Source organism: Lampetra planeri, chromosome 3 (genome assembly GCF_965212315.1).
Source record: "Lampetra planeri chromosome 3, kcLamPlan1.2.h2, whole genome shotgun sequence".
Taxonomy (NCBI): Eukaryota; Metazoa; Chordata; class Hyperoartia; order Petromyzontiformes; family Petromyzontidae; genus Lampetra; species Lampetra planeri.
The window spans coordinates 21,017,552-21,044,254 of NC_136109.1; the positions used below are offsets into that span (position 1 = coordinate 21,017,552).

The 26,703-nt window shown below is 41.5% G+C and overlaps 1 protein-coding gene across 1 annotated transcript; it reads right to left on the reverse strand.

Moving 5' to 3' along the window:
• Window positions 1-1,555: 1,555 nt before the first annotated feature.
• On the reverse strand, window positions 1,556-24,914 carry WDR93 (WD repeat domain 93). Its single transcript, XM_078623642.1, has 17 exons — window positions 24,676-24,914; window positions 22,731-22,847; window positions 21,595-21,799; window positions 21,046-21,110; window positions 20,456-20,534; window positions 19,823-19,920; window positions 17,624-17,699; window positions 16,716-16,872; window positions 14,871-14,941; window positions 14,393-14,470; window positions 13,904-14,035; window positions 12,797-13,004; window positions 12,247-12,307; window positions 7,180-7,336; window positions 4,264-4,441; window positions 3,474-3,570; window positions 1,556-1,927 (listed from the first exon to the last, which is right to left on the reverse strand). The coding sequence occupies exons 1-16, from the start codon at window positions 24,814-24,816 to the stop codon at window positions 3,486-3,488; spliced, it is 1,908 nt and encodes a 635-aa protein (XP_078479768.1). The 5' UTR covers window positions 24,817-24,914; the 3' UTR covers window positions 1,556-1,927; window positions 3,474-3,485.
• Between the last annotated feature and the right edge of the window lie 1,789 nt (window positions 24,915-26,703).

Here is a 26,703-nt window from a genome sequence, read left to right on the forward strand (position 1 = left end):
AACAATCTCCATAAGCTGCACATTCATGGGTATATTTAGGTGAATAAATTACACACGTCACCTGCAAATGTTTATTTTTAATAATGAATTAAAACAAATGAATGTTAACTGGCTGCAAAAGAATGGTGGAGGGAACACTTAGGTGCTGCTACGGGAAGAGGAAGACCAGGATCCGACTGGATATCAAACATTAAAAAAATGGAATGAATGGAAGTGTTTGAGTTGAAAGATGCAGTGGACAAAAACAAACCACTGCAAGCGGATGTTGAATAAAATTGTCATGCCCCCAACAAGCCAGAAAGCGAATAGAATAAAATAAACAACTTTATTTAAAAATTGCATATTAAGAGGAAGTCGATGAATCAATGAATTCAGAGTATTTGCGTGAGTAAATTTCACTTTTTTTAAAATGCACTTCCTAAGGTTATGTAAAACAGCACAGTAATTTTAGTGTAGAATTCAAAATGCCTAACGTTATTCTGGTTGGGTGGAGCAGTGCTAGAGGTGCAATTGGAAAGTCGAGAGTTCAAATCCGGGTTGGGTGTCAACAGTGGTTGTCCTATGGGCAGATCAGCCCTATTAAAGGGATTGTAGAATCGGCTTGCAGTGTAGTCATGGCCTCAGCAACTTAAATCCACGTGATTACCAAGGGGTGATTTTTGCTCGGTGGCTTTGTCAGACGGGATTGCCAGAGGCGTTCAGTGAGACAACGTGGGCGACTGGAAGCGTTGCAGCTGGCCGGACTAGTCACTCCTGGCTGTGCCAGATCGGGACTGATGCAGAGGCAGGGACGGTCGAGAGTGACCAGGTGGCGAGAGGAGGCTTCTACCAACCTTTTCCAAATGCCGCAATTGTCTTGAGGCGTGATAAGCAAAGCTTGTGTAGTAAGTTCGAGGAGACGAGGTCGGAGTTGAGGCACACTCTGTTTATTAACTCAGTGACAGGCACAATCGTTGAAGGGGTAACGGCCCCTTCACCCGTACTATGGGAAACCCACCCTAGTACTAAGCCCTCTGTCCTGTTCCCCGGTCCTCCTCTAGTGGGCTACGGGAGGCTGACTGATCTGGCCCTGGCAAGCACAGATCTCGGCACCAGCTAAGCCGGCCTTGCCCTGACAAGGGCAGAGGTCCGGGAGCTCTTGGTCCGCGCCGCTGGCTTACCCAGCTCGGCCCTGACAAGGGCAGCGAGACAGGGGAGTCCCAGGGCCTAATCTCCGAGTCTTCGATCTTCACTGGTCAGCTTCGTGTCGAACTGGCCTCGAGCTCTCTGGCTCCCCACATTTTATAGGGATCCCCTCAGAGGGCCGGGGGCGTGGGGGATAACGGATGCGGACGTCGGTGTGACCACCCGTGTGTGTGAGTGCAGACACCCCTGTGTTTCTCGTCCGCCGTTTCTCCCGTAATAACCCCTACACTTGTACCCAGTACTGGACCAGTGTTTTACTTTCTCAGTGGCTGTGTCCATACATTGAATAGGTCCCTCCTCGTGCTTGGTACATTTCATGACCACCCCCACCACATTTGTTGCCAAATAAGCTACTTAGCAAACCAAAATATACACAGTAATAACATTTATTGAATACAATTATGCCGTTGCAGCAGATTGTTAATAATGGCAACATTCCTGATGAAATCTCTAGATACATAATGTGCAACTGCACAATGCAATGCTGTTTTTTCCTTCATGCATCATTAATTCATACAATTTCTGCAGATTAAATACGGCGAGTAAATGCTATAAAAATAGATACTGAAATTGTACAACTTAAATCTTTACTGAAATAACATTTATACCTCATAGCAGTCAGTCAATAAAGTGTTTGCATCTACGGTACCTTCATATGTACAGTGAGGGTACATAATGCTCATAAATGATTAATAATTTGATAATATTCTGCAATTGCCAAAGTAAAATGTAGTGACATTGCCTGCAAAAGACAAGGGCATTTCAAATGTCATGAAGAATTGTACATGATTTCGGAGAAACAAGTTAAGTATTACATGTACAATAAGCAGACTTGCGTATGGTCTATATATCATGTTAGGTTTGTAAAACTTTACTCTTAACTCTGCTTAAATCAAGTTTAATACATCTATGGTAGGCAGCACATGTAAGAATAGTATCAACGGTAATTTAATGTTGACTTAAAGCTTTCGTAACTGCAGGAATTCATATTATTTGGGTCTTTCGGTAAAGTCACGTAGATAGGTACAAATAAATAAATATAATATTTCGACTTTCTTTTATATTTATTCTTTTTGTATTAATTTGTACCATCTACGTGACTTTAACGAAAGACCCAAAGAATATGGTAATTTCATGCTTTGCTGGAAGCATACAGTTTTGATGCGAAGTGACCCATTGTTCCCAGACTAGACGGAAACAATCCAATCATTGCCCATCACTGTTGGCCAAAGTCACAGCATGACAGCAGCCACACCATGTTTCATCATACGAATTAGCAATGGTCAAACCACTGCTGGATGAAGGCCCACCTTAGCCGCCGACACATCTCCTGACCTTGCGATGTAATAATTATGATCTGCCTCGCACCTGCACACAAGCTTATTTCAGTACTCCATCCCCAATGTCGGCATCCTCTTAGACATGTTCCATTCTGTCTGGGCCCTTTTGCCAGTGTCATCGTATGAAAAATAAGAATAGGTTTGTTTGCATGTTCACCACAAGTACGTGTGGTTCATGCAGACTTGATTCCTTGCAAAAGGTATTTATTTGGTGTTTGAACAGATTACCACCTGTTTTATTGCCAGAGAGGGTAAAACCTCGTCTTATGTTCCACTCTTTCGCTACCACTTTCTTGACCACTAGCCATCATTCATTTTAGCAATGTACCTGCCCAAGCCCACTTCTCCTAACGTTCAATATATCGTTTTTAAAATATGTTTATTTTAGTTTTGTTATTTTTATTTGTTGTTTTCTATCTACGTGACTTTACCGAAAGAACCGACAATATGAATTCCTGCAGTAACGAAAGTTTTAAGTCAACATTTTCCTAACTGTTCGAAAGATGTCATTCACTTACAATGTGATGCAACAATTGTCATGGAACACAGTTTGTACCGCACGACTCTCTGGTCTCTAGTCAAGCACTGAATAATTACCCTGTGAAGTATTCTTACTCGCTCCTGTTTCACACAGTGCAAGAGTTGAAATCGAGCAGAGAGTGGCGGCTATTGCCCGGCAACCAAGCACTTAGCACAACACAGCGCTCTAAGCCAGGGATCAGCAACCAGAATAACAAGATACATTCTTCTTCGAATTTTGTAAAAACATTTACTCAATATTTCAAGAGCCTCAATGCACGTTGATAACGTTACGAAAGAGTCCTTAAAGAGCCGCATGCGGTACCAGAGCCACAGGTTACCGACTCCTGCTCTAAGCCCATGTGGTTGAGAGACTAAAAGGTTTGAGAACACCACAAAATACTTTGCCTCCGATGGAAAGCTACTTACCCTGTCGGGTCTTCACGACGGTGTCTCTTTAACTAGAGCTTGTAAGGTGCTCCAACATTCTTCCATTTCTCCATCGTTCTCTGCAAACGATTGTATGCTAAAAATGACAACAATTAAAGTCTCAGTTTGAGGAAAAAACACAAAATTACTATAATTTGTGTAATAACCCAAATTGTGAAGTGGGTAACAAAACCAAATCCTAACAGTTTTTTCTCAATGAAGAGCCAATTCCACAGCCAGAAATAAAGTGTGTACAGGCCATAAACAAATAACGTAAATGCAAAGATGTATCTCAAACAGCAAAACATAACTGGGATTCCAGTCCGGTTTTGCATGTCAGGTTGACGTTACCGTTAACCATCACACAGCCACGACTTGGCAGAGCTGACATTGTGGCATTTGTAATTGAGGCAAGAGATGGGAAAACAAGGCAGCTATTAAACCGGCTTCATCATTAGGACTCATCAGGATGCGGTTGTGCCAAAATTGTTCCCGTTGTGTCCGGGGAAGCGTTCGTGATCGTCACTCGGGTAGAATCAGCAATCGTAGGTAATTGGTCATATCGTGCTGATGAGTCCTAATGATGGTGAAAATATACATTTATCTTGTTCATCTGTCGCCTACGTTAAAAATGGAACACTCAATTGTTTAAGCTGGTAGCTTTGACACATTCATATCATCGTGCTTGGATTCCTGGTTTTTTTTTGTATGGAAGACACATTTATATGCATATATTATCATACTGTGATATGTAAGTGTTTGATAAAGTTTATGGATTGGCAGCAACAACCTTTCCAAGAGCAGTTTCTCGCATCTCTTGTCCCACGTGATGTGCTGAATGCAAGAGTCACAATTCCAGCTTGATTGGCGATAGCTGTCCAGATCCGCAATGGAGCGAAGTGGAAAGACGAAGAGAAAGCCACAGGATTCACTGCTGGGCAAAGTTCCTTCTTCGCTCTGGGTCACACCTACAACACCACAATTTGAAAAACATGTTATCACGGTGTCCATAACCCACATTTAATGAGCACGTTTAATGAGCATTAAACTTGGCCTTGGTACATTTTATTCACTGTGTTCTCACCCATTGACCCAATTTATGTCTATTACACATTTTGTTCAGAAAATAGTCACGACTGACACTTTCAAAAGCAGACACGCCGTTTATTCATATATTTTTAGACTGCAACAAATTCCTGATAAATACATTCTGTGGCAGAAGCCAGTTTTAAACAACTCCATTAATTTCAGGAAAACAAAACAGACAATGCGAGTCCCAGATTTAATGTGGAATATAGCGAGGAGCTATGGCGTACCTGATATTAGAGAAGATAATGAAAAGCCTATACAAAATAAGTCACTGTGCAGTTAAAACTGAGTTTCCATAATTGTTATGATTATTACACGTGTTGACCTAGGCAAGCCTCACTGAGTCTCAGGACTCTTTTTCAGCAAGGCCCTGCTAAGTTTTACAAGCAGCCCGGAGCGATGTTGCTATGTGTAATCCCAACTGAGTACTGTATAGTATTTTGCGGATAATCTTCAGCTTTGGGATGTTGTTTGACCAATGCCAGTGACATTGTTTTTATTTGTTTCGCGATTAGAGGAAAGCAGAAACCATTGCGTAACCGGGAGAGAACATACAACTCCACACAGAAAGGCCCCCTTGTCGGGAATCTAACCCAGTGTACTTCTTACTCTGAAGCACAAGTGTTACCACTGTAGACCCATAGACTATGGCATTTTATTTAAATTTGCACAGGCATTCAGCAGTGCTGCATCTTGTCACCACTACTCTTTGCTCTCACTATTGCCTGGGTGATGAGCGGAGCAGCATCAGCAATCCGCAGCCAATCCACACCAAATCAATAAGTAACTGGTTTGACAAGGGTCAACAGAGATTGTGTGATTTTGGATATATTTTGTGACATCACAGTCCTAGACTCAAGGTTTGGTTTGGTAGAAACAACAATAAGAGTTGAACTCGAGGCAGAAAAGGCTGGATCACTAAAAATGCAGACAAGAAAATGTCATGAAAATTCGAAAGTCTCTGTGGAAGTATCCCACTGGGATTTTTGCACAGTGTTGGTGTACGGTGATTTTTCTGCAAAATTTTGCTGTCTTTTCTTGGATTTTCTGTTTGCACATAGTCACTTTAAGATGTATTCTTGTTCATGTTTTTGTTTGCTGCGGTTGCACCCGATTCAAGAGCCGAATGGCTCACAGGGCTACACCTAATAAATGAACTTGAATGATTTCTGCTATCTATGAAGTAACATCTCCACCAATGGAATATGGCAGAGAATTTTACATATTTTTTTAAAGGCAAATGCCACATTTGGGAAACTTACCAACATATACAAAGGGTTCATATTGACAAGTTAGATTATAATGAGCAATAGTGCTACCTACACTACTTTTTGTAAATGGGCATTGTCTGTGGCACACGCAAAAGAGTTGGAAGCTGTCTAACATAGATGGACGAGGTAAATACTCCATGCATATCCTGGAAGAACATGATAGCAATCGAGGACGTCCGTCAACCCACCAATTATCTATTAATCACATCGGTCATTGAACAACACCACCTAATCTGGATGGGCCACGTATACCGCATGGCATTGGTGAGAATAAGTCATCAGGGCTTCATGTGGGTCACAGCAAATGGTAAACAAAGACGACTGTTGATGAGCTGGAACCAAGCAGTGCAGGAGGCTATCGCATCTACAGGGGTTACGTGAGAAGAACCCCGAGTGATGGTGTACAACGGTGACATGTGGAGGCATTGGGTTTCCCGGTGAGTCAGCCATATAGGACAGACTAAGAAAGTACTGTATAGTTCTTTAATTGTATTATTATTATTTTAACAAGCCAATTGCATAGTGGAAATAATCGATTATTTTGAATTGTGAGTGGTCATGATTTGCATACTGCACTACGAACCCCGAGTTAAATTACTGGCCACGACAAACATCGATGGCAAGTGATAATTCACCAGTCCTATGGCGCTTCCCCCCCCCCCCCCCCTTAACCCGTACTGACCAGCATGAAGTATGGTCAAACAATTTCCATTGGCATGGGGAGGCCTTCACCTTCATCCAGCATAAAATTATAAAAGGTATATATTTTTTTACTTAACGGAGAAATGAGATACAATAGCTTTTTTTCGATAAAAATCGGTGTAATAATACCAATAAGTCACGGTCATTTGTTTTAATCTTATTGTTATTTCAATTTGGATATTGTCCAAAGAAAATGGTATCTAAAATCCTATTCTTGGCCCGATAATATCGTAGTGATGGCAGAGAGCGTCAGGATTTTAAATGCCGGATATGGGAAAATATTTCCTGCTTGCCATGTTTTATAACTCCTTTTAATAATAGGCCTTTACCCAGGACTATGTCAAGTGATGCTTGAGGATTTTATGGATTGTCCCGCACAGGATGTTTGGCCAATTCTTCTTGAGAATGATTGCACATGGGAGAAATCCGGAACGCCTAAAGATAACACTACAAAATATGCAGATAGGTAAAAAACCTAAAAGCCATCTCAATACTGCAGATGGGTATCTCGCGATGATAGCAGCATGAACTACCAACTGCATCCACAAAGCATCACATAGCATGTTCCACCACAATACGTAAGTGATGTCTGAATTCACTGGAGCAGATTATTTCGGAATCAAACCACTCAAAAAGACAGTTACCTTTAATGAATATCGATTGGTCATTGGTTCCAAAAGTGTATATTGGATCCCAAGGTGATGCCACCACATGTGGCATAGGCAAGGCGACAAGGGCGAGGGCCTTTCCTTCCAGTCTGTCGTGAAGGGTGATTCTGCCACCTCGAGTAAAATAAATCATCTGAAAAGGAACATTTATTAATACATCACTCAGAGCCCACACACATTTTGCGAATAAGTACTTAAAAGCAATAATTGGAAGGAAGGACAGTATCAACCAGTTTAAGTCATAATGGACTATGATGTTCCCATCCTACCACCTTCCGATGTTAGAAGTGCTTTACGCCCATTCCAAACTTGCACTTTCACAGTCACTAAGCCCACCGACCCCTTGGTTGCGGCGCTGCGATCTGCCATTAACATGCTCATCTCTCTTTAACATGCAAATTTTCACCTGGCAGCCCTTTGATTGGTGGAAAAACAACCACCGTCGGGTTGGCTATCCACCACTTACATTATCATTGGCTGCTGACATTTGGGCTACGCCCATTTCAAATCCTTATATACAGTTTGCCTTAGAAGCGAACCCCACTTTTCCTGAAGATGACCGCTTGTGTTGCGATCGAAACGTCGTAGTTTTTTGTTATTTCTGTTATTTTCTTTGAACCTATCTACGTGACTTTACCGAAAGACCCAAGAATATGACTTCCTGCAGACACGAAAACTTTAAGTCAAGATTTACGTTATTAAAAATTCAAAGAAATTGGGGTTGACTACTTTTGCATGTTAATATATTTTTTTAAAATTGGCAATTGTATTCCAATTGTGCTGTCGGTTTCATATGATATTAAAAGTCCATTTGGATATCTCGCAGAGAAGTTTACCCATTCATGTTAGAAAATGGCCCAAGGAATTAGATGCCACAGAACTACTTCTGACATCACTTCAAGTGATTTCAGAATTACAATAGTCCACTACTCTCCCTCCCACCATGCCACTGACAGTAATGTCCGTTGCATTAATGTTAAATGAATATTTTTTAATCCTCAGAGCTGGGATTTAGTCATATTGCAGAATCAATTTTTACGCGATGGTATTGTGTGCAGTGATTGGTGCCCAAGCGAGAACAACAACTCTTTACACTTGAGAACCCTAGTTTAATGACAAGGGTCTGCCTGGATTCGAACCCAGGATCTCAGTGGTGCCCAGCACAGCAATCTGACCTCTTGAGGCACCGGGTCAATCTTAAGTGAAATTTGAGTCGTGCAAAGCACAATCAGGAGAACACATCGTGGCTGTGTTAATGACCAGACTATAAGCCTTTTCCTATTTTGATTATGCCAACGCCTGAAAGTACATTGACCCATTTAAAATGCACTCTAAATAATAATCTGGTGTTATGTTCACCACTTCAGTGTTATTTACTGAAACTTAAGTATTGCTTACTTTCGATATATGAAACCTGTGGACTTATGCCTTTTGTTTAAATTGCTGACCATGGATGCACACGGTCGTCTAAGAAGCTGTATCAAATAAATTAATTTCATTGTTTATGTAACCACCGCAAGGTGGAGGTCAACATGTTCCTGACATTGAAAAAAAAATACATTGCGTGCAAACACTGTTGAGAAGCATTGCAAAAAATGCATTGCAGAATATCTTTCACGAGTGGAGCTGGGGAAATTCTCAACATTTCAGCCAGCCAGCATTGCCCAGAATCACCAATGAAACGCATGGCCGATGCATTAGCATGTGAAATTGGCCAAATACTTCCCCAGTTTTTGCACGGTGATCAAGCAAGATGTGAGGACCTCTGGGGGCCTAGCTGGCCACGTGGAGATCATCTAGAGTGTGGTTTTCAACCTGCATCAGTGATTGACTGAGATACATGAAACTTCTAATGGTAGAATTCTTGTTAAAACCCATTAGAATAAAAAGGATTTCACATTGAAATTACCCATGTAACAATCATGATTCCCGCAGGAACATTACAGGGTAGTAGAGCCTTAGGATTTCCATGTTCCATGGCCCTTTCCGTTATGGTAAAGAAAACAACCATAAATTTGTTCTGTTTGGCCCTGCCCTTCACAATAATTATCAGATTTAAACTGCAGCCTTGAATGCACTGTATATCAGATGAACAACAGACTTTACGTACTGTTAAAGCTCGAGGTGGTCGGGTGGCTCAATGGTCAGAGCGCTGAGCTGGCATCAGTGAGATCCTGGATTTGAATTCAAGTTTCTGTATTTGATTAAACCGGGTTCTCAAGTGAAGTAAAAAAAACTTAAGTCTGTTACCTGGGTGAAAAGTGGGCAATGTCTTTGCCCAAGCCTAAACCAGCTAGCTCAAAACTTAATCAAGGATTTTTTTTATGAAATAACATTAAAATATTGTTGCGGATATTGTATGACAGACCTCACTCTTATATGCAGAGTGAGTGGGAAGTATTCTCTACTGTGTGTAGATCAGAGGTCACTTGTGATATCTGCTTCCGTGGTCTATCAACACAAATTATTGCACTGCTCTATGAGAGGCCTGACATGATACTTTGTTTAGTGGCATGACACTGATAGCACAATCGGAATAAAATAGAAAAAATACAAAAACTGAAAGAAAAAAACAAAGCCTAACTGCACTATGCAATTCTAGTGCAGTTGATGAGGGTGCTGGATTACATCACATCAATCGCAAGTTATCGTCCAAAGTAAATTGCAAAGAAATACTGCAGCAAAGGATGGCAGAAGTTGAGAAAACAGAATGATGCAGACACATCTTCATATACACATATATGTATACTCACACACCTACCCACATTCACACACAAAATCAATCCTTCACATATGGATATACATTCACACACTCTGACACACATAAACTCACTTGACGTACACACATTGGCACATGCATGCACACACATACATGCACACACATAGAGTCATAGAAACATTCGTACACGCACGTATGCACTCTTACTCACAATCATACTTACAAAGACAAAAAATTCCTTTATAGCCTTAACAGACCATTGGAGCAAGTGCAGTTAGTGAGCACTTATGAAGGCCGGCACCACACACGAGGGGGTGGGTGGCCAGCACCATGCCCGGCCGCCTTTGTCTCCCTAGTGGTGATGTTTACACACCGCAAAAGGTACTCTTTTAAGGTTGAGTTGACCTAGAAGAGGCCCAAGACAGGTTCATATAATCATCACTGGTGTTGGCCGTGAGCGGGAATCGAACTCGGACAGCTTGGTTTGTAGCGCAGTGCGCTAACCACTAGACTTCCGCTCCTCACACTTACGCAAACCTACATGCATACATAGTCATGTTTTATGCTTATTTTTCTCCAATCCAATTTCCGGATATCATCTCCCAATGTCGTTGGAAGCACTTTTTTTTATGAAAGCATGTCACCTACCTGAGATGTTTTCAGAAAATTGGATTGGAGACAACAAAGGCATGGCTATAAATGAAAAAAAAACATTTACATTCGCTGACGACATAGTAATTTATAACTTAGAGTGGGAATGCACAACATGAAATAATAGAACTTAATAAAGAGGGCTGCAAAGTTTGGCTCACGACAAATATGAGCAAAAAACTATCATGCACAAATTCAATCTGAGATAGCTGTCAGAAGGACATCATTCGAAAACACAGCAGAATGTTTACCTAGGTCGGTTATAGAAGGGCAGACTGAGATTTTTAAAAAGTATCAAAATAAAGAGACAGATAAGAGCAGGTTGGAACACTTTTGTAAAGCTGAACTGATAACGAAAACAAACAAACTATGACTAAGGAAGAAATCTTTCAATCAACGCATATTACCTGGAAAAGATATGGATTAGAAACGTGAATGCTCACAAAAAACTGATAATATATTCATTTTCTTTTAAACTAATTGGTCCACACCAGAGACAGCTTTCTTTGGAGCCTCGTCTTAAAACGGTGTTAGACCAGAGGACGCCTTTTGAGACTCGGTGAGTTTCCAAAGAAAGCTGTCTCTGGTGTGGACCAATCAGTTTCAAAGACAATCCATATATTATCAGAGTACGTTTTTGTTTGCATTCTGACCACAAGTATTGTGGTTAATGCAGACATGATTCCTTGCAAAAAGGTTTCAGTTTGGTGTTTTAACATCTTAACACCTGTTTTGTTGCCAGAAAAAAGGAGAAAACCTATTCTCAAGAACACATAGATTTAAGAATACATGCACGTTTCAGACATCATATGGACTTTTCAGCAAAGTAAGTGGGCTTGAGCAGAATGTGTCACTGGAAGGGATGATGGCTTGTGGGTGAAAATAACTACTGAATGTCAGCCAAAGGAGGAAACATGCCCAAGATTTAATCCACAGAGGAGATGGAGAGATGAGCAGTTCATGTGCAAGTGCCGGGTGAATTGTTCCAATGGCTTGGGGATGCCTTCATCCAGCAGGGGATTGATCATGGCTGATGATGATGTGGTAATGCAACTCATTAATACCTTTCGATTTAAAGCTTTCGTGACTGCAGGGATTCATCTTCTTGGTTCTTTCGGTAAAGTCACGTAGAAGGGAAGTAATAAAATAATAAAAATAAAACATAATAAAATAAAATAATTCTCACGACGTTTCGGCTACAACGCAAGCAGCCGTCTTCAGGTGAAGCCGTCTTCAGGTGAAGACGACTGCTTGCGTTGTAGCCGAAACGTCGTGAGAATTATTTTATATTATTATGTTTTATTTTTATTATTTTATTACTTCCCTTCTACGTGACTTTACCGAAAGAACCAAGAAGATCATTAATACCTACCGATTGGATGGATGTTGGATTGCACATAATTTAAAAAAATCAGAACCCAGCTCAATCGGGTGTGAAATCATGCCACGGTATGACAATCGATCGCATGGTGCGATAGTAATGCAAGTGTATCAATTTCGGTACAAGAAATTGCTTGCGAAAGGATTTAATCCCTTAGATTGCATTGAAACTGCATGGTATATCTGGGCATTGACAGTGTATATGCTTGGCAGGATACACAAACCATAGTTTATTATTCCCTAACTTATTCCAAGAAAATGCCTTAAAATGTCTGTACAGCAACTCATCTTACCAGCTGTGGGAACATTGGTAAAGGAAGTACAGCAGTGATTACATCTTGCTGTATTTCACACCTGAAAAATGTATAACAAGGAAATACACCATCATCACAACAACAAAACATTACCTTTATTTCAAACTATAACAAAATAGGTCATGTGTGCACAGTTATACATGCAGTTCAATATTTTGTACTATGACATGCATAAAGACCTCGTCATAAAATATTTGGTAAGATACCACTTCACATGCTTATATCTTTGCAAGACAGATTATGACCTGCGTCCAATATTGTTCCTGCTACACACATAACAGTAACAACAAAGAGCAAGGCTGAGTACCAAGGTAATAGATTTCAGTATACTATATTATTGTGACCTTAACAAAATAGCACTATAACAACTTGGCAGTGAGCAGATGTGACATTTTGTCAATGTCAGAGGCTGTACAATTGAAATACCATCCTTGCTGAAAATCTTAAAACTACATATATTTAAACCATGTGACCCAGCAAGTGATCCGCAAAAACAACACTTATGTAACTCAAGACAGGTCACAGTTACCTTTGACAGATGGTGGCGATGTCGCAAGTGCCTTCAGAATTTACTTCCACCATATGCACTGAGCCGTCCTTACAGAAGGCCATTAGAGAGGCACTTGGACTCGCTGCGTAGTCTTGTGTGGGTGGATCATGTTGGTTTTTTGGAGCGACAAAATGTAACTCAGCTATCCGAACAGGCTCAGGGAGGCTCATCACAGTCAAAGGTAAACCTAGAGTAAGTGGAAGATTTTGTACAAATTTAGGCAACATCAGCAACTGGCATGTAGCTATACATAATATATGGTGGCCATCAAGTAATGCTGTGAAAATAAATGGCCACACAATATTGGACAACATTTTTTCACCCACAATTGTGCATCACCTTTTTCTCTCCACGTGTCCCCATCCCATCCCTCTCGCTATTTTTGTAATGGCCACAAATATATGAATAATATATATTCTAGTAATCTTACCCCTTATATATCCCATTCCGTGCAGTTTCTTGAGATGCTTTGGATTATGATAGATTTCCCACTTCAGTTGTTTTTAGAGAATATAAGAATTATATTTAAACACGTTGGTCACAAATCCCATGCCAGTAGTGTAAGGGCACTTTCTGCCTTGAAATTCAGGCCTATATATTCTAGCTTCATGTCTGGCATGGCAGTGTCCTGCCCAATGGAATTGCCTATCCACAAGGCATCTAATGATTAAATCATTTATTGAAATCCATCCTTAGGCTGAATGACATGCATCAAATCATGCATGTGTTGAAAACTGATGATATATGGAAATTGTATTTAAACAAAAAATATCCTTAAGGCTATTGGAACGAGACAATCGCAGCACAAACAAGACAGCCAGAAGGCAAGAGGTAGACAATACAAACGAGACAACAAGATGAGACAAATAATTAAATCGACCTAAAATCGCAACAATTTATTTCATTGTGGCAGCAGTGAGATGGGAATGGTAAATGCTCTCCGTCAACATATTTCTAGATTTGAAGCTCCGTCAACATGTTCATTGTACCAGTTTTCTCTGAAAGCTTACCATTAAATAATAAAACATTGAACTGCCACAAAATGCTCTTGAAGATTACCCCCAAAAGGCGAAGGAAAGTACTCACCAAGATATCTGTCCCAGATTGTGATGGTGCCATCTCTCAACCCCAGAGCAAGCAGCATTGTGCATTCACTAATGGTCGAGCAGCAGATGAGCTCTGCATTTGGCCACACTGCATCGGCCTTGGGTTCAGTCTCTGGCAAGCAGGCGCAAGGCAACAAACAAACATGCGTGCAATTCAGTGCTCAAGACGCCCATCAGCAGGGCAATAAAGTGCACAATAAAAGGTAGCAAAAGTAGGTTAATCATTGGAAATTTAGATTTTCTCCATCAATTCCAGGTATTTTCTTCGACTTTAAACATTTCTTAACTGGCAAAATATCCCAAACAGGATTAACCTGGACTACTGTAAAAGTGACACGAGCAACTGATGTACAGCTCTGTTAAAACAAAGTAATTGGTAGGTTTTCTGACCAGTAGGCTATCGAACAGAGAGCTAGTTTGTTTTAGATAAGTGTGACGTATTGAGTAAAAATGACAAGGCTGGGCTTACCCTTTCCTGTTTTTTGAATGGTGTAGTGCAAAAGCAAATGGCTACCACTCCACCACATGCAAACACCATTGGGCAAGCCTAAGGAAGAGAATCAAATACATCAACACATGCTTTACTGACACCAATGTTAGTTACGTATACATTGTCTTGCATTAAAAAACAAAACGTCAGCACGACTATCACTGTTAACTGATATATGCGATGCTTTGTCAATCCACTGCTGGATAAATGTCTCCCCACACCATTGGTCGTGGATGTCGTTTGACCATACTTCAGCACCCCCGGTCATTGCTGCACTTGGGACCAGTTCAGATATCACTCGGCACTCACGTTCGCCATGGCTGGGAGGCAAGCTCAGGCTTGTTGGGTTCATAGCGCAGTGCGCCAACCACTGTGCCACAATGCCACCCCCCACACAGTCACTAATAAGATGATGCAAATAAAAGCGATGTGTTTAATGCTGCACAGGGAGCCAAACCTGACGCCGTCTTGTACTCCAGGCCTGCCGGAAGCACGAGAGATGGCAGCACAAAGTGCACTGTAGCTCGACTGCAGTAGGAGAGATCATCCCATCGCAGGGAAATAATTACGATATGGTAAAATGTAGCATGCGTAATGTGCGCTGACTTTCATTCTACGATTAACTCTTCATTTCCCATGTAAGAACACAATTTTATGTTATTGTTGATACCACTTGGATATCGGCATCAGGGTTGAGGTACAAAGAGAGTACGTGCATATACAACTCCTATTATTTTTCCGACGTGAGAGTACATTTTCAAACATAGTTCTGCAGGAATAGGAACTATTTCCTTAATAATTAGGTCTGTGACAATTTCGTAATTTGGGATGAATGATACCAGCAAACAATTACTTTCACTTTCATAAGACAGTCAAAGCAGATAACATTCCCAAGAGGATGACCAACGTAATTCTGCTTTATAGGAACATGAATTGAATTGAGTAGCAACTATAAACCGATGTTTAAGGTGTAAATCCATTCAGGACAAGCGCACATCACTCATGCCTTTGGAATAGGTGACTGGGCCTCCCTTGGCCACTTCAGATACGATTTAAGGTAGCCCCCAATTCAGGGGCGGTTTCTTCATTAGGGCGATTGGGCGACGCACCACCAATGTCATTCAACCACAGTGTCACGCTAGCCGTCACTGTGCCTCTGGATATAGTCCAATCAGCGTCATGCTACGTTCTGTGGAGTACCGCCTCTTTTTGGGCGATTTCCCTCCAGCTGAGAATCGCCCCGAGTGGTCCCATAGACTTACATTCAAAGATGTTTTTTTTCGAACGGGGCGCTGCAATGCATTCTCTATGGCTTCTGGGAGGGCTCGCCCTAACGTGCTTACGTCATCATACGTGCTTACGTCATCATACGTAAGCACGTTTCATCCAACAACATAATTTGTCGCCACCTAGTGGAATCTTTAATAAAAGAAACTTGAGTGGTTTGTTTTAATAGTGAGTATAGAAACAAACAAGATGTATTGTAAGAGTCACTTTATTTTTCATTAATATTAAAGAAGTGAAGTTGCCTTTACATGCTTAAGCTGTTAATTTATCCATTGCATGGGTGGACCTTATCCTTATCAATCATCCAGACATTTGCCCCCCCTGAGAGATTTTGCAGGAGCCGCCACTGCCCCAATTGCTTGTGGGGCAGTCGGCTTCCTGATGGCTGAACAAAGCAATAAACTGTAACTGCCATGATAAACGACTGCGCTAAAATGTTTACCATTAATCGCATTGTTATGAACGTTATCACCATTGAGGTTACGTGACATTAATCTGCAATTTGGTGACTATGTTCCCTAACAAACACCGTTGAGGTAGGCAAGGGGAAGCCACCTTAATTATTTCCCCCCCGTCAAGGCTCAAGAACTCTCTTAACGTGTGCAGAGTTACCAGAACAAGAGAGTGGGGAGGGATGGGATCAATAAATCTTGAGCCATGGACATGCCCTTGGGCAGAGAACTAAAGACGATATGCAACATTCACGTGGCTCAATGTGGGCTTTTTTAAAATCACAGAGTGGCCAGCAACAAACTACACTATTGAAGGTGGAACAGATAAAAACAGGTTTCTTGAATTGACCAAGGCTGAGCAATGAAAGGGAGTCGGGCAGTGTGCGAAAAGAGGCATCGTTTTGACCTGCAATACGGTGGATGAACGCTGTGTGGATGACACAAAACAGTCAGTCTGGTAGAACAAGTCCTTATCATGGGTGGAGGAATAAATGAATGTCGTTCATGGGAAAAGTAACGATGGTAGTAGCGATAGAAGAGTGATAATGGTTCCAGCAGAACACCTGAGCTCTGGCTCCGCTGCATCTCGGTGTCTCTGCTGAAAGAGCAGACGATGCATCTCCAGCTGTGCGCTGCTCAGCAGGTGGTTCTGTCCTGTCCCAAGGGTGCTCCATTCCTCTGGGAGCTGCGAGGATTCCTGGCCGGGACGTCTCTCGCGGCCTGAATCAACAATCGGCATGAGGATGTGAAGGGAAAAGTGTAGCCCTGCATGACTGCAGGGATTCATCTTCTTGGTTCTTTCGGTAAATGTCACGTAGAATGGAAATAATAAAATAAAAAAAATAAAACATAATAAAATAATTCTCACGACGTTTCGACCACAACGCAAGCAGCCGTCCTCGGGGAGACAGACGCTGTCTCCCCGACAGATCTGGTCTTCACCTGAGGACGGCTGCTTGCGTTGTCTCCCCGACAGACCTGGTCTTCACCTGAGGACGGCTGCTTGCGTTGTGGCCGAAACGTCGTGAGAATTATTTTATATTATTTTATTATGTTTTATTTTTTTTATTTTATTATTTGCATTCTACGTGACTTTACCGAAAGAACCAAGAAGATGTAGCCCTGCAATTGCTTGCTTACACCACTGCTGACGAAAGCGTCTCCAATAAAGGAAACGAATGAGCCCATCCTGAGGGTATTTGCCCTACTCTTCCGTGCTGGAATAGATCTTGGAAGAGGCGACAGCCAGGAATAACACAAAGGGCAACTAATTGGAAGGTAGCGATGATCACTACTCTACCAGTCTCGAGGTCTGGATTACAGGACCATTCCGTGATGCAAAAATTGCTTTAATTCATTGTTGTGGATTAAAATTCAATTAAATGAACATTGGATAAAAAAGTGTACGTATTCTTCTAAAATATTTTGAAATGTAATGTCTATTATTGGATATTGATAATATAATTCATACCTGAGGGTCGTTTTGGTGATTTAAGCCGCAGAGTTAGTATTGGAGAAGAAAGTTTAACATCAATATTGCTGAACTGCTGAAATGACAGGCATCATAACAGATCATAGGAAACAATAGGTCGTCATGGTTTTATAAGTGGATTTAGTATAATTGCTCAAACCCTTTAAGCTAAAGAACATTCCGTTCTGAAAAACAAGAGGAAAAAAAAAAGGTAGAGGAAATTCAGTAATTGACAAAGAATTATCACAATGACCTCCATTGAAGTCGAGAACACATTCTCATCACAAGCATGTTTTGTATTATGCAAAATATGTAATACCAGTTGTATCCTTTAGTTTACCAGAAGAAGAAATAAACCCATTGTGGCACATTAAAACATTGCCTATTTGCAAGCGAGACCTGGGTTAGAGCATCACTTATATTATGATGGGCATGGATCTAAAACAGGTTAATTCATTTTGCTTCCCTTGGCTTGACCTTTGAAGAAGATGGCAATTGAGGGAAAATTATTCGCAAAACAACATCAAGTGCTTGTTCAGCTATGAATTCAATTATCACAATTTCAAACAACATAAACATTACGATTACCACAAAACTGCATCTACTAAAGCCACTGGTTTGGCCCATAGCAACATATTGATGTGAAGGTTGGATGAAGAAAACTGAGCAACAACAGATGTAGCAGCATTTGAGATGTGGTATTACAAATGTATGCTATGGTATCGTTGACAAGACACCAAATAATTGACTAAGTCTATGAAGACAAAATTATGATTGTATGGACACCTCATGCGCAAACTTATAGGTTATCCACAAAAAGGCCATAATATGAGAACATATACCCGTTCAGAGATTCGAAGGAAGACAAAGAAGACAATGAAAAGGGTGGCGTAAGCAAATGGACGGGGATGCAGACCAACAACGCAGTGAAACAGGTGGAAAGGAGGATGCCACGAGACGAGGGCCATGAATATAAATATCAAACCAAAATCGCGCATAACATTTCTGAAACAAATCTATTCAGTATGCAAACCATCACATAGTACTTAAATGAAAATTATGTATCTTAAAAAAATTACTTTTGCTTACAAATTCAAGCTGATTAGAAACGTATCAGTAGGCCAGAGTGTGGCAATGTCACAGTCGAATTTCTTGTTTATGAAACACAACAAAACTGCCAACATAGAAGCCATGCAGCATGGCTTGGAATGATTTTCTACCCTCAGAATTGTTGATAAGTTACTTTAGTTTTGGCTGCTGGAGCCTTTGGCATTTTCGCTTAACCTTAAAATCCTAAACTTGGGGCAATTTAGAGCTACCTCCACTTTATTTCATCTACGAGTTGTGAGGGTATTCATTTTATTTATTCGACTAATTACTGTAGTGGTAATATTATTCATGTGCTCCTGTCGTTGGCATGTGGACAAACTGGATTTCCACGTGACACATCTCACACAAATTGCTTCCCAAGCACGGCGCAACACTAATACTTTCTCACCCCACAATTATATATTATTTCCGTTTTTTAATGACAAAACAGTTTTGTAAAAGCGACTATTAATAATTATAAAATGTTCATGTCCCTGCATTCATATATATTTTCAGAAAATATGTGGACGAAAGAAATATGGATACATAAATGCAATACGACAAAATCTCTAAGCATTTCCATGAAGAGATACAAATTGATTGTCCCTATATAACTATGACTATCCAAGATTCTTTTACAAATAATATCATAGAGCTCTTACCTGATTTAAAAAAAATTAGATTGGTTTTACACTGAATGCTTTTAAGTGTACAATATTTACTCCCAAACTTTGCCAAGCTACAATGATCGTATATGAGATATTGTTTTACAAACAGTGACTGTGTTCGAGTACATTAGTTGCAAACTAGCATCTGAGGGTGACCACGTGACTGAGAATGTTAAAATGGTAGAACTGGAAGCCAGAGAAATACTGCATAATTTAGGCCACTTTCGTAACCCACAGCCATGAAATCTGAACGATTTCATGCATGTAAAGTATCTGGAACCTCTTGGGTATCAGTGAATAATGGGAAGTGCTGAGAAGCTATTGGTCCCCAGAGGCAAAAGCAGTTGTCCAACGTAGAAGTGATTAAGAGGAGTGCTACTGTTATTGAGCTTTTCTAAAAGTCAGGATTGTAATCTGATATCAGTGGGATTTACAACATTACCTCAACCTCTTGCTGCTGTTGGCTTTGAGCTTGCTCCAGATCTTTTAGCCACGCTTCCTTTGGCATCTTTTGAATCTCAAACCATGATTCTCCATTTCCTGCAGAGAATCACACGCATGCTTGATGATCATGGTGAAATGAATTCCATGTCATCTACTGGTTATGATTTGAGACTAACCTTAGTTGACTTTAATCGTACTGTTACTATTACCATTCGATTATGAACAGGTAATTTTATTTTTGAACCCTGCTCAAGCCCTTTTCTCCAATAGTTTTGTATACAATGCCACATTCATGTTATTTTTAGTTTAGCTGTACTGCCATCTAGTGGATTTGTGTTTGAGGCGTGACATGTTAGTCCTCGACTTACGAACACGCGACTTACAAACGCCCGTACTTACGAACCAGCTTCCATGAAATATAAAAATAACATTGACTTAAAAAGCGAACTCGCACTTGATGTAATGAGTTTAACAATGCTTCCTATTTTATTAAACTGTCATAAATTGCATACCACTTATCGTATGGGTATTTAAATGCAGTGCATTATTGTGTTCCGACTTACGAACGAGTATCAGGAACTAATTCGGTTCGTAAGTCGAGGACTGTCATAAAAATAATATTTCTCCGTACCTTGCAACATTATACCACCATATTCACCACCGGATGACAATATGAAGGAAGAGCATACAGTTCTTTTCGAAATATCCTCCTGACAAAAAGAACAAATTCCACATTTGTATTACCAACACCATGTATTTGAAAATGACAAAGGTTTGTTTTATGATTCTGCTTGTTTACTCAAGCAAACCCCCACTGAGTCTTGTGACTCTTTTTCAGCAGAATTCTGACAGGTTTTTTTATGGCTAATTATAATCCCAATTGAGCAATATGCGGGTGAATTTTAAACTTTGGCAAACTTGGATCATGACACTGGCCCACAATGGCCTACTGCTGTGAATGACGTGATGGGATCTTTAACGTTCACTGTGAACCTGACAGCACTTGCTTTTATGATTAATATACCTGCGTTAGTAATAACAGGGTTGTCCGCTGGAATCAAACCATGAACCTCCACAACAAAGCAGCAAATGCGCTGCCGCTAAGCCATATCACCGCTTGTTATTTCACACCGCCATGTTATTAAACGTACAAAGAAAATGTTTACGTCCCATTTATTTATCTGATAAAATGCAGTTACGTAAAGATCCGTGCAAACTTACAACTTCGTTAATGGTCTTCACAAGGTGAAAAGTCTCTGAATAAAATAGAAACAGACGACCAAGTCCTGCAACAACAGAAACATAACACTCAGGAGGCCTTTGTTTCTCAACATACGAATAGATTTTGTAAAGACGCTTTAGGGTACTTTTTATCAATCATAATGGTTTAACGATTTAAAAGAGTGTGGTGTATTAATAAACAATGTTACAACATAATACTACACTGGTAACCTAAAATAACACTGAAATAAAAGTAAAACTGCCAAATGTACTATTACAAATGGAAATATAAATGTTGCATGTTGTGAAAATGTCAACATTTTATTTTGTAAACTCATTAAGAATGTTATACATGTGCACAATAAGCATATAGCAAAATCCGTTCACGATATAGAAATTTCCTCTTGGTTCTTTCGGTAAAGTCATGTGACTTAAACGAAAGAAACAAGAATATGAATTTCTGCAGTCACGAAAGCTTTAAATCAAAAAAGATATAGAAATTGTCATATAGACATTGACGAAACAAGTGAACATGAAAACGTTGCATACCCATGTCGTCTATCGTGGCGATGGCACTCATTTCCTCTCCGGCTGGTGCTGTGTTAATCTGCGTGATCATTGTCCCTATCTGTTCCCAGGCGGAGAGCACAGCATGTTCATCCACAGCAGCAAGAGCCGCGAGACCTCCATCCAGACCCACAAAGATGTAACGGCCATCCGCGCTGCCCGCCAAGCAGTGCACCTCCTCACGCATCTGACCACACAAATAAGAACACGTGTAAATATTATCCGTATATTTCCACAATTGTGCTGCATATTGCCTCTCCTGATGTGTTTTCGGGTTGTACCGCGTGATGTATGGCATGATGGAGCAAAACGTCATGTACCGTGCCAGACAACACGCGGTACAACCGTAACATACATCATCGAGCAATATATATTCGTTTGCTACGTTGCGAGACAATCAGAGATGGTGACGGCTGACGGAGGCCTTTGTCCAGCAGTGGATAGATCATGGTGGTTGTTTTCCTGACAAATATATCCAGCTCAATAGCAAGAGCTTAAGCGTACCTGATTAGTGAACGGAGTATATTTTGATCTCTAGATTGGATTAGAATGTATTGTCGAAATGAAGATTAAGTGAATGCATGAATATAGAAAGTAAAAAAAAGTATGATGTGACTGATACCATGGAGACAAAATGACCTCAGTGGCAATGACAAATGAGATGGAATACGCCTAAGCGTCTAACCCAAGGGGATGTGAGCAATGAAACGAGAGCATGGGGAATTGGAGCGAGCGGAGTTGCAGCTGCACAAAATTGTGAACAGACAAGTCAGCATGAAGTGGCTTTTATTCACTCATCAATAAAAAAAATGTCTCACGTAATCAGAAATTAACATTTTGTAATCACCCCTGAGAGATTAATATAGCTATGTCAATTGCCCAACAGGTGAACCTAACGGTTCATATTATGTTTACAATTATAAAAACAGACCCTCTAAAACTGTGTAATAAAAACAAAAAATACGGAGCTGAATAAAAACAAAACAATCCAAAAAGACATTCACGCAGAAACGCAGTACTCGACATAAATGTGTGTGTTCATTGAAACCGAGCTGTGTCGAGGCGACCATTTCACGAGTGGTACATCTGAAACCCATCCCCACGTCTTCGTGATTCACCTCCACTCTGCGAGGCCGGTCCCAGACGGGCGGCTTGTATCTCGTCCGCTCCTCTTGGCGACTCTGCTCACGACCCTCTACAGAGGCCCAGGTGCGCTCCAGCACCAGCTCCAACACCTGCTCACAGAACATGCCAAGGCTGCAGACTACCAAACTCACCAAGCTCACCTGTGGTTCATATCCCTCTGCATAGAGGGCAGTGGTGGCTAACTGGCGTCTCATGCGACTGTATTTGTGTCGAAAACTGTCCATATATAACACACACTTATGTATGCACTTGACTCTTTGCAGAACTCATGGGTATTGGGCTGTTACAGGTTGGCCATCCCTGACATAAAAACTCCCGCATGGGAAGTTACTTAAAGTGTCACTTTTATGGGATTGCTTTTGGGTGTTCCCCCCCCCCCCCCATCAAACGAGGGTGGAATTTCCGCTACGAGCTCCTGAACCGCATATGAACGACGACAAAAAACGAGCACGATGTTGATCTCTTGGGTGTGAGATTTATGGGGATTTGGATTTAGGGGCTATGGTTGAGAGCCGTAACTTATTGTTAGGTTCAAGCTCGGTGTTATGGTGAAGGATGAAGCTAATGATATTTGAAATACTGTAAAGAGTAAGGATTAAGATTACATAACGTAAAAGTTTAATGTTAAGGTTTTAAAGGTTTTGTACTCCAGTATTCAACTTGGATTACATATTCGGTTAGATATAGTTAAGACATAAGGTTAAGGAATGTAGGTTATGGTTAAGGTTACTAAAGATTGATTAGAGCTTAGGGTTATAGCTTGAGGCTAGTGTGACAAATTCGATAAGCACTGTGCAATTTTGAGAAATGATGAGTTTTCAAAGTTCATGCAGAATCCATAGGGCCTTTGCATGCAAATGGATGGAATGCTGAGCTTGTTGAAAAGCAGTGAATTACCTTAACATTTCAGTAAACTTTGAATCTGACGTGCTTTTTTACTCGATTAAATCTGAGTTGCAATGTTTAAACATAAGATGTGTTCAAAACGCATTCAAGCATTGAATGTACATGTTTGTGCATTTCCAGTTCGTAAACATTAAACATTGTGCGATTGCATTATATCTACGTAGATTACTTTAAGCGTTAAGCTTCATGTTAGCTTCTTAATAAATCTTGTACACCTGTCAGAATTTTAGTTTTAATGCTGAAGCTGTTCAAAAGCAATCTTGTTAATTTTTAGAACTGGAGCCCATCTGTGATGCTGACACCACAAGCATGAGGGCATGGAACCAGACCGCCAATCTACACCTCAAGTCAGGGCAATAAAGGGCTGTGAGGTACAGCAATGCCCCGTTTTGCGTCGGGGATGCGTTCCTGAAAGGTGGGACGAAGAATATTAAAACGGCGTTAGTCAACGCAATTTACGGGGTAGGCGACCGGTACGAGCAAAGACGGACGGTGCTGTGAGCCACGCAAGTGGGTGGGGGTGCGGGTGGGTGGGGGTGTGGATAGGTGTGGGTGGGGGTCCGGCGTGGTGTGGATGGGGGTGTAGGGTGGGGGTGTGGGGTGGGTTGGGGTGTGGGGTGTAGGGTGGGTTGGGGTGTGGGGTGTAGGGTGGGTTGGGGTGTGGGGTGGGGTGGGTATGGGGTGGGGGTGTGGGGTGTAGGGTGGGTTGGGGTGTGGGGTGTAGGGTGGGTTGGGGTGTGGAGTGGGGTGGGTATGGGGTGGGGGTGTGGGGTGGGGGTGTGGGGTGTAGGGTGGGTTGGGGTGTGGGGTGTAGGGTGGGTTGGGGTGTGGGGTGGGTGGGTGGGGTGGGTATGGGGTGGGGGTGTGGGGTGGGTGTGTGGGTGTGTGGGGGTGTGGGGTGGGGGTGTGGGGTGGGTGGGTGGGGGTGCGAGGTGGGTGTGAGGTGGGTGTGGGGTGGGTGTAGGTGGGTGGGGGTTCGGGGTGGGGTTGTGTCCGTGCGGCGCCCCCCACCTGCCCGACCAGCCGCCATGGCTGCGGTGGCCGCGCGAACGCTCGCTCGGGGTCGAGCTCGAAGCGCGCGTCCTCCTCCTCGTGGCCATCCAGAGAGGGCAGCGGCACCTCGAGCTGCCCTTTGCGAATGTAGACGGGCATAGCAACGGGGGGAGGCAGCGGCTGCACAAGCGGGCCACAGCAAGTCCCGCGCGGGGCTGTGCTGGCTCGCTCGCTCCACACCGAACCGCGATCAGCTGTGCGGTGGACGCGGTTGCCGTGGTAACGACGACACGCGGCACGCCGGCCCATGCCCATATATGGGTTCAGGTCCCTTCACCCATTCAGATTAAGTTTTTTGAGTTTCGTTTATTAGGTAAACTAGCTTTCCTACCCGGCTTCGCCCGGGACTTGGATTAACCACGCCCGGCCGCCTTTGTCTCCCCAGTGGCGACAGTGTTTTTTTCTGCAATATTTTACTGTCTTTTCTTGGATTTTCTGTTTGCACTTAGTCACATATTCACTTTAAGATGTTTTTTGTTCATATTTTTGTTTTTTGTTTGTTGCGGTTGCACCCGATTCAAGAGCCGAATGGCTCACAGGGCTATACCTAATAAATAAACTTGAACTACACCAGTTACTCGTTTGAGGCTGAGTCGACCTAGGGGAGGCCCAGGACCGGTTCATATAATCGTGACCGGTGGTGGCCGTGAGCGGGAATCGAACTCGGGTCGCCGGGTTCGTAGCGCAGCGGCGCGCTACCCGCTACACTACAATGCGTTACGCTTCCACGTGCGTGGGTCACGTGACAGATGTGACGTCACAGTTCACTTGCCGTGCAAAAAATAATGCATTATTGAGCTCCACCCCCAAAACCAAAAGTGTATTATTTTTTTTTTAATTCACGGTGAACATTTTGTAAAGTACCCACATGGCAAATTTCAAGTTTGTTGCATGTCTGGAAGTACGCTAAACATTTTGAACAGACACACATATTCACAACTTTGCCTTTTATATATATGGAGATAACCCTGTGTGCTATGTGGCTCTTGACTCGATGCAACCGCAACAAAACAAAAACAAGAACAAGAAACATCTTAAAGTGACTACACGCAACAGAAAAATCCTGGAAAAAACAGCAAAGTCTTTCAGAAAAAACTCTGTACTACAACAAACAGACATAGCTAAAACAAAAGTTTTCAAAATCACCAAAATAAAGCTATATTTACAATGTAACAGTGATCATAGGAAATGTGATTCAAATTTAACAACAAACGATATACGTAACATGTACGACCAAACTTTGCAGCCATAGTTGGCTGCATAAGTCACTCCATTGATCAAATGTGACAACCCACACGTGTCTTACCATAGCCTGCAACGACGATGGGTTTTAACCGCATGGAGATTGAGTTTTCAGGTCTATAAGGCATTACAGACAATATAACCTCGTGCCACGGCAGATCTCTCGCATACTTAAACAGTTTTTAAATCCTTTATATTTAGTTCACTTGCTTGCTTGCGCGCTTACAACCGTGCAAATCTTTCGGTCGTTTTTAACCCACTTCCCGTGATCCAATCGAGCTGACATTTTGCACACAGACTCGTTGTGCGTGACAATTTATTTTCGTGAAAATTATTTTCCAAAATTTTCCACTTTTTAGGAAAAAAAAATTAAATCCTTTATATTAAGTTCACTTGCTTGCTTGCTTGCGCGCTTACGACCGTGCAAATCTTTCGGTCGTTTTTTAACCCACTTCCCGTGATCCAATCGAGCTGACATTTTGCACACAGACTCGTTGTGCGTGACAATTTATTTTCGTGAAAAAATTTTTCCAAAATTTTCCACTTTTTAGGAAAAAAACATTTTCACTAACACAATCATATATTTTTCCTAAACACAGAAAATTATTCTGGATGTGTCAACACACTATAAAAATGAAACTCTTACTCAAGAAAAACAGAAATGAATAAAAAAATAAAACCGATGCCACGCATATAAAGGATTTATAGTGAAAAACTTTGTTTTTACGGGTTTCTTTTTTCTTG

Bases quoted from the DNA above. Each gene is read 5' to 3' on its own strand.
- WDR93 (XM_078623642.1), bottom strand. From the start codon at position 24,816: ATGCCCGTCTACATTCGCAAAGGGCAGCTCGAGGTGCCGCTGCCCTCT. The intron at 21,111-21,594 runs GTATGCAACGTT...CTGTTGTTGCAG, and splicing joins CGCCACGATAGACGACATGG to GACTTGGTCGTCTGTTTCTA. The intron at 14,471-14,870 runs GTTTGGCTCCCT...TCTCTTCCTTAG, and splicing joins GGAGTACAAGACGGCGTCAG to GCTTGCCCAATGGTGTTTGC.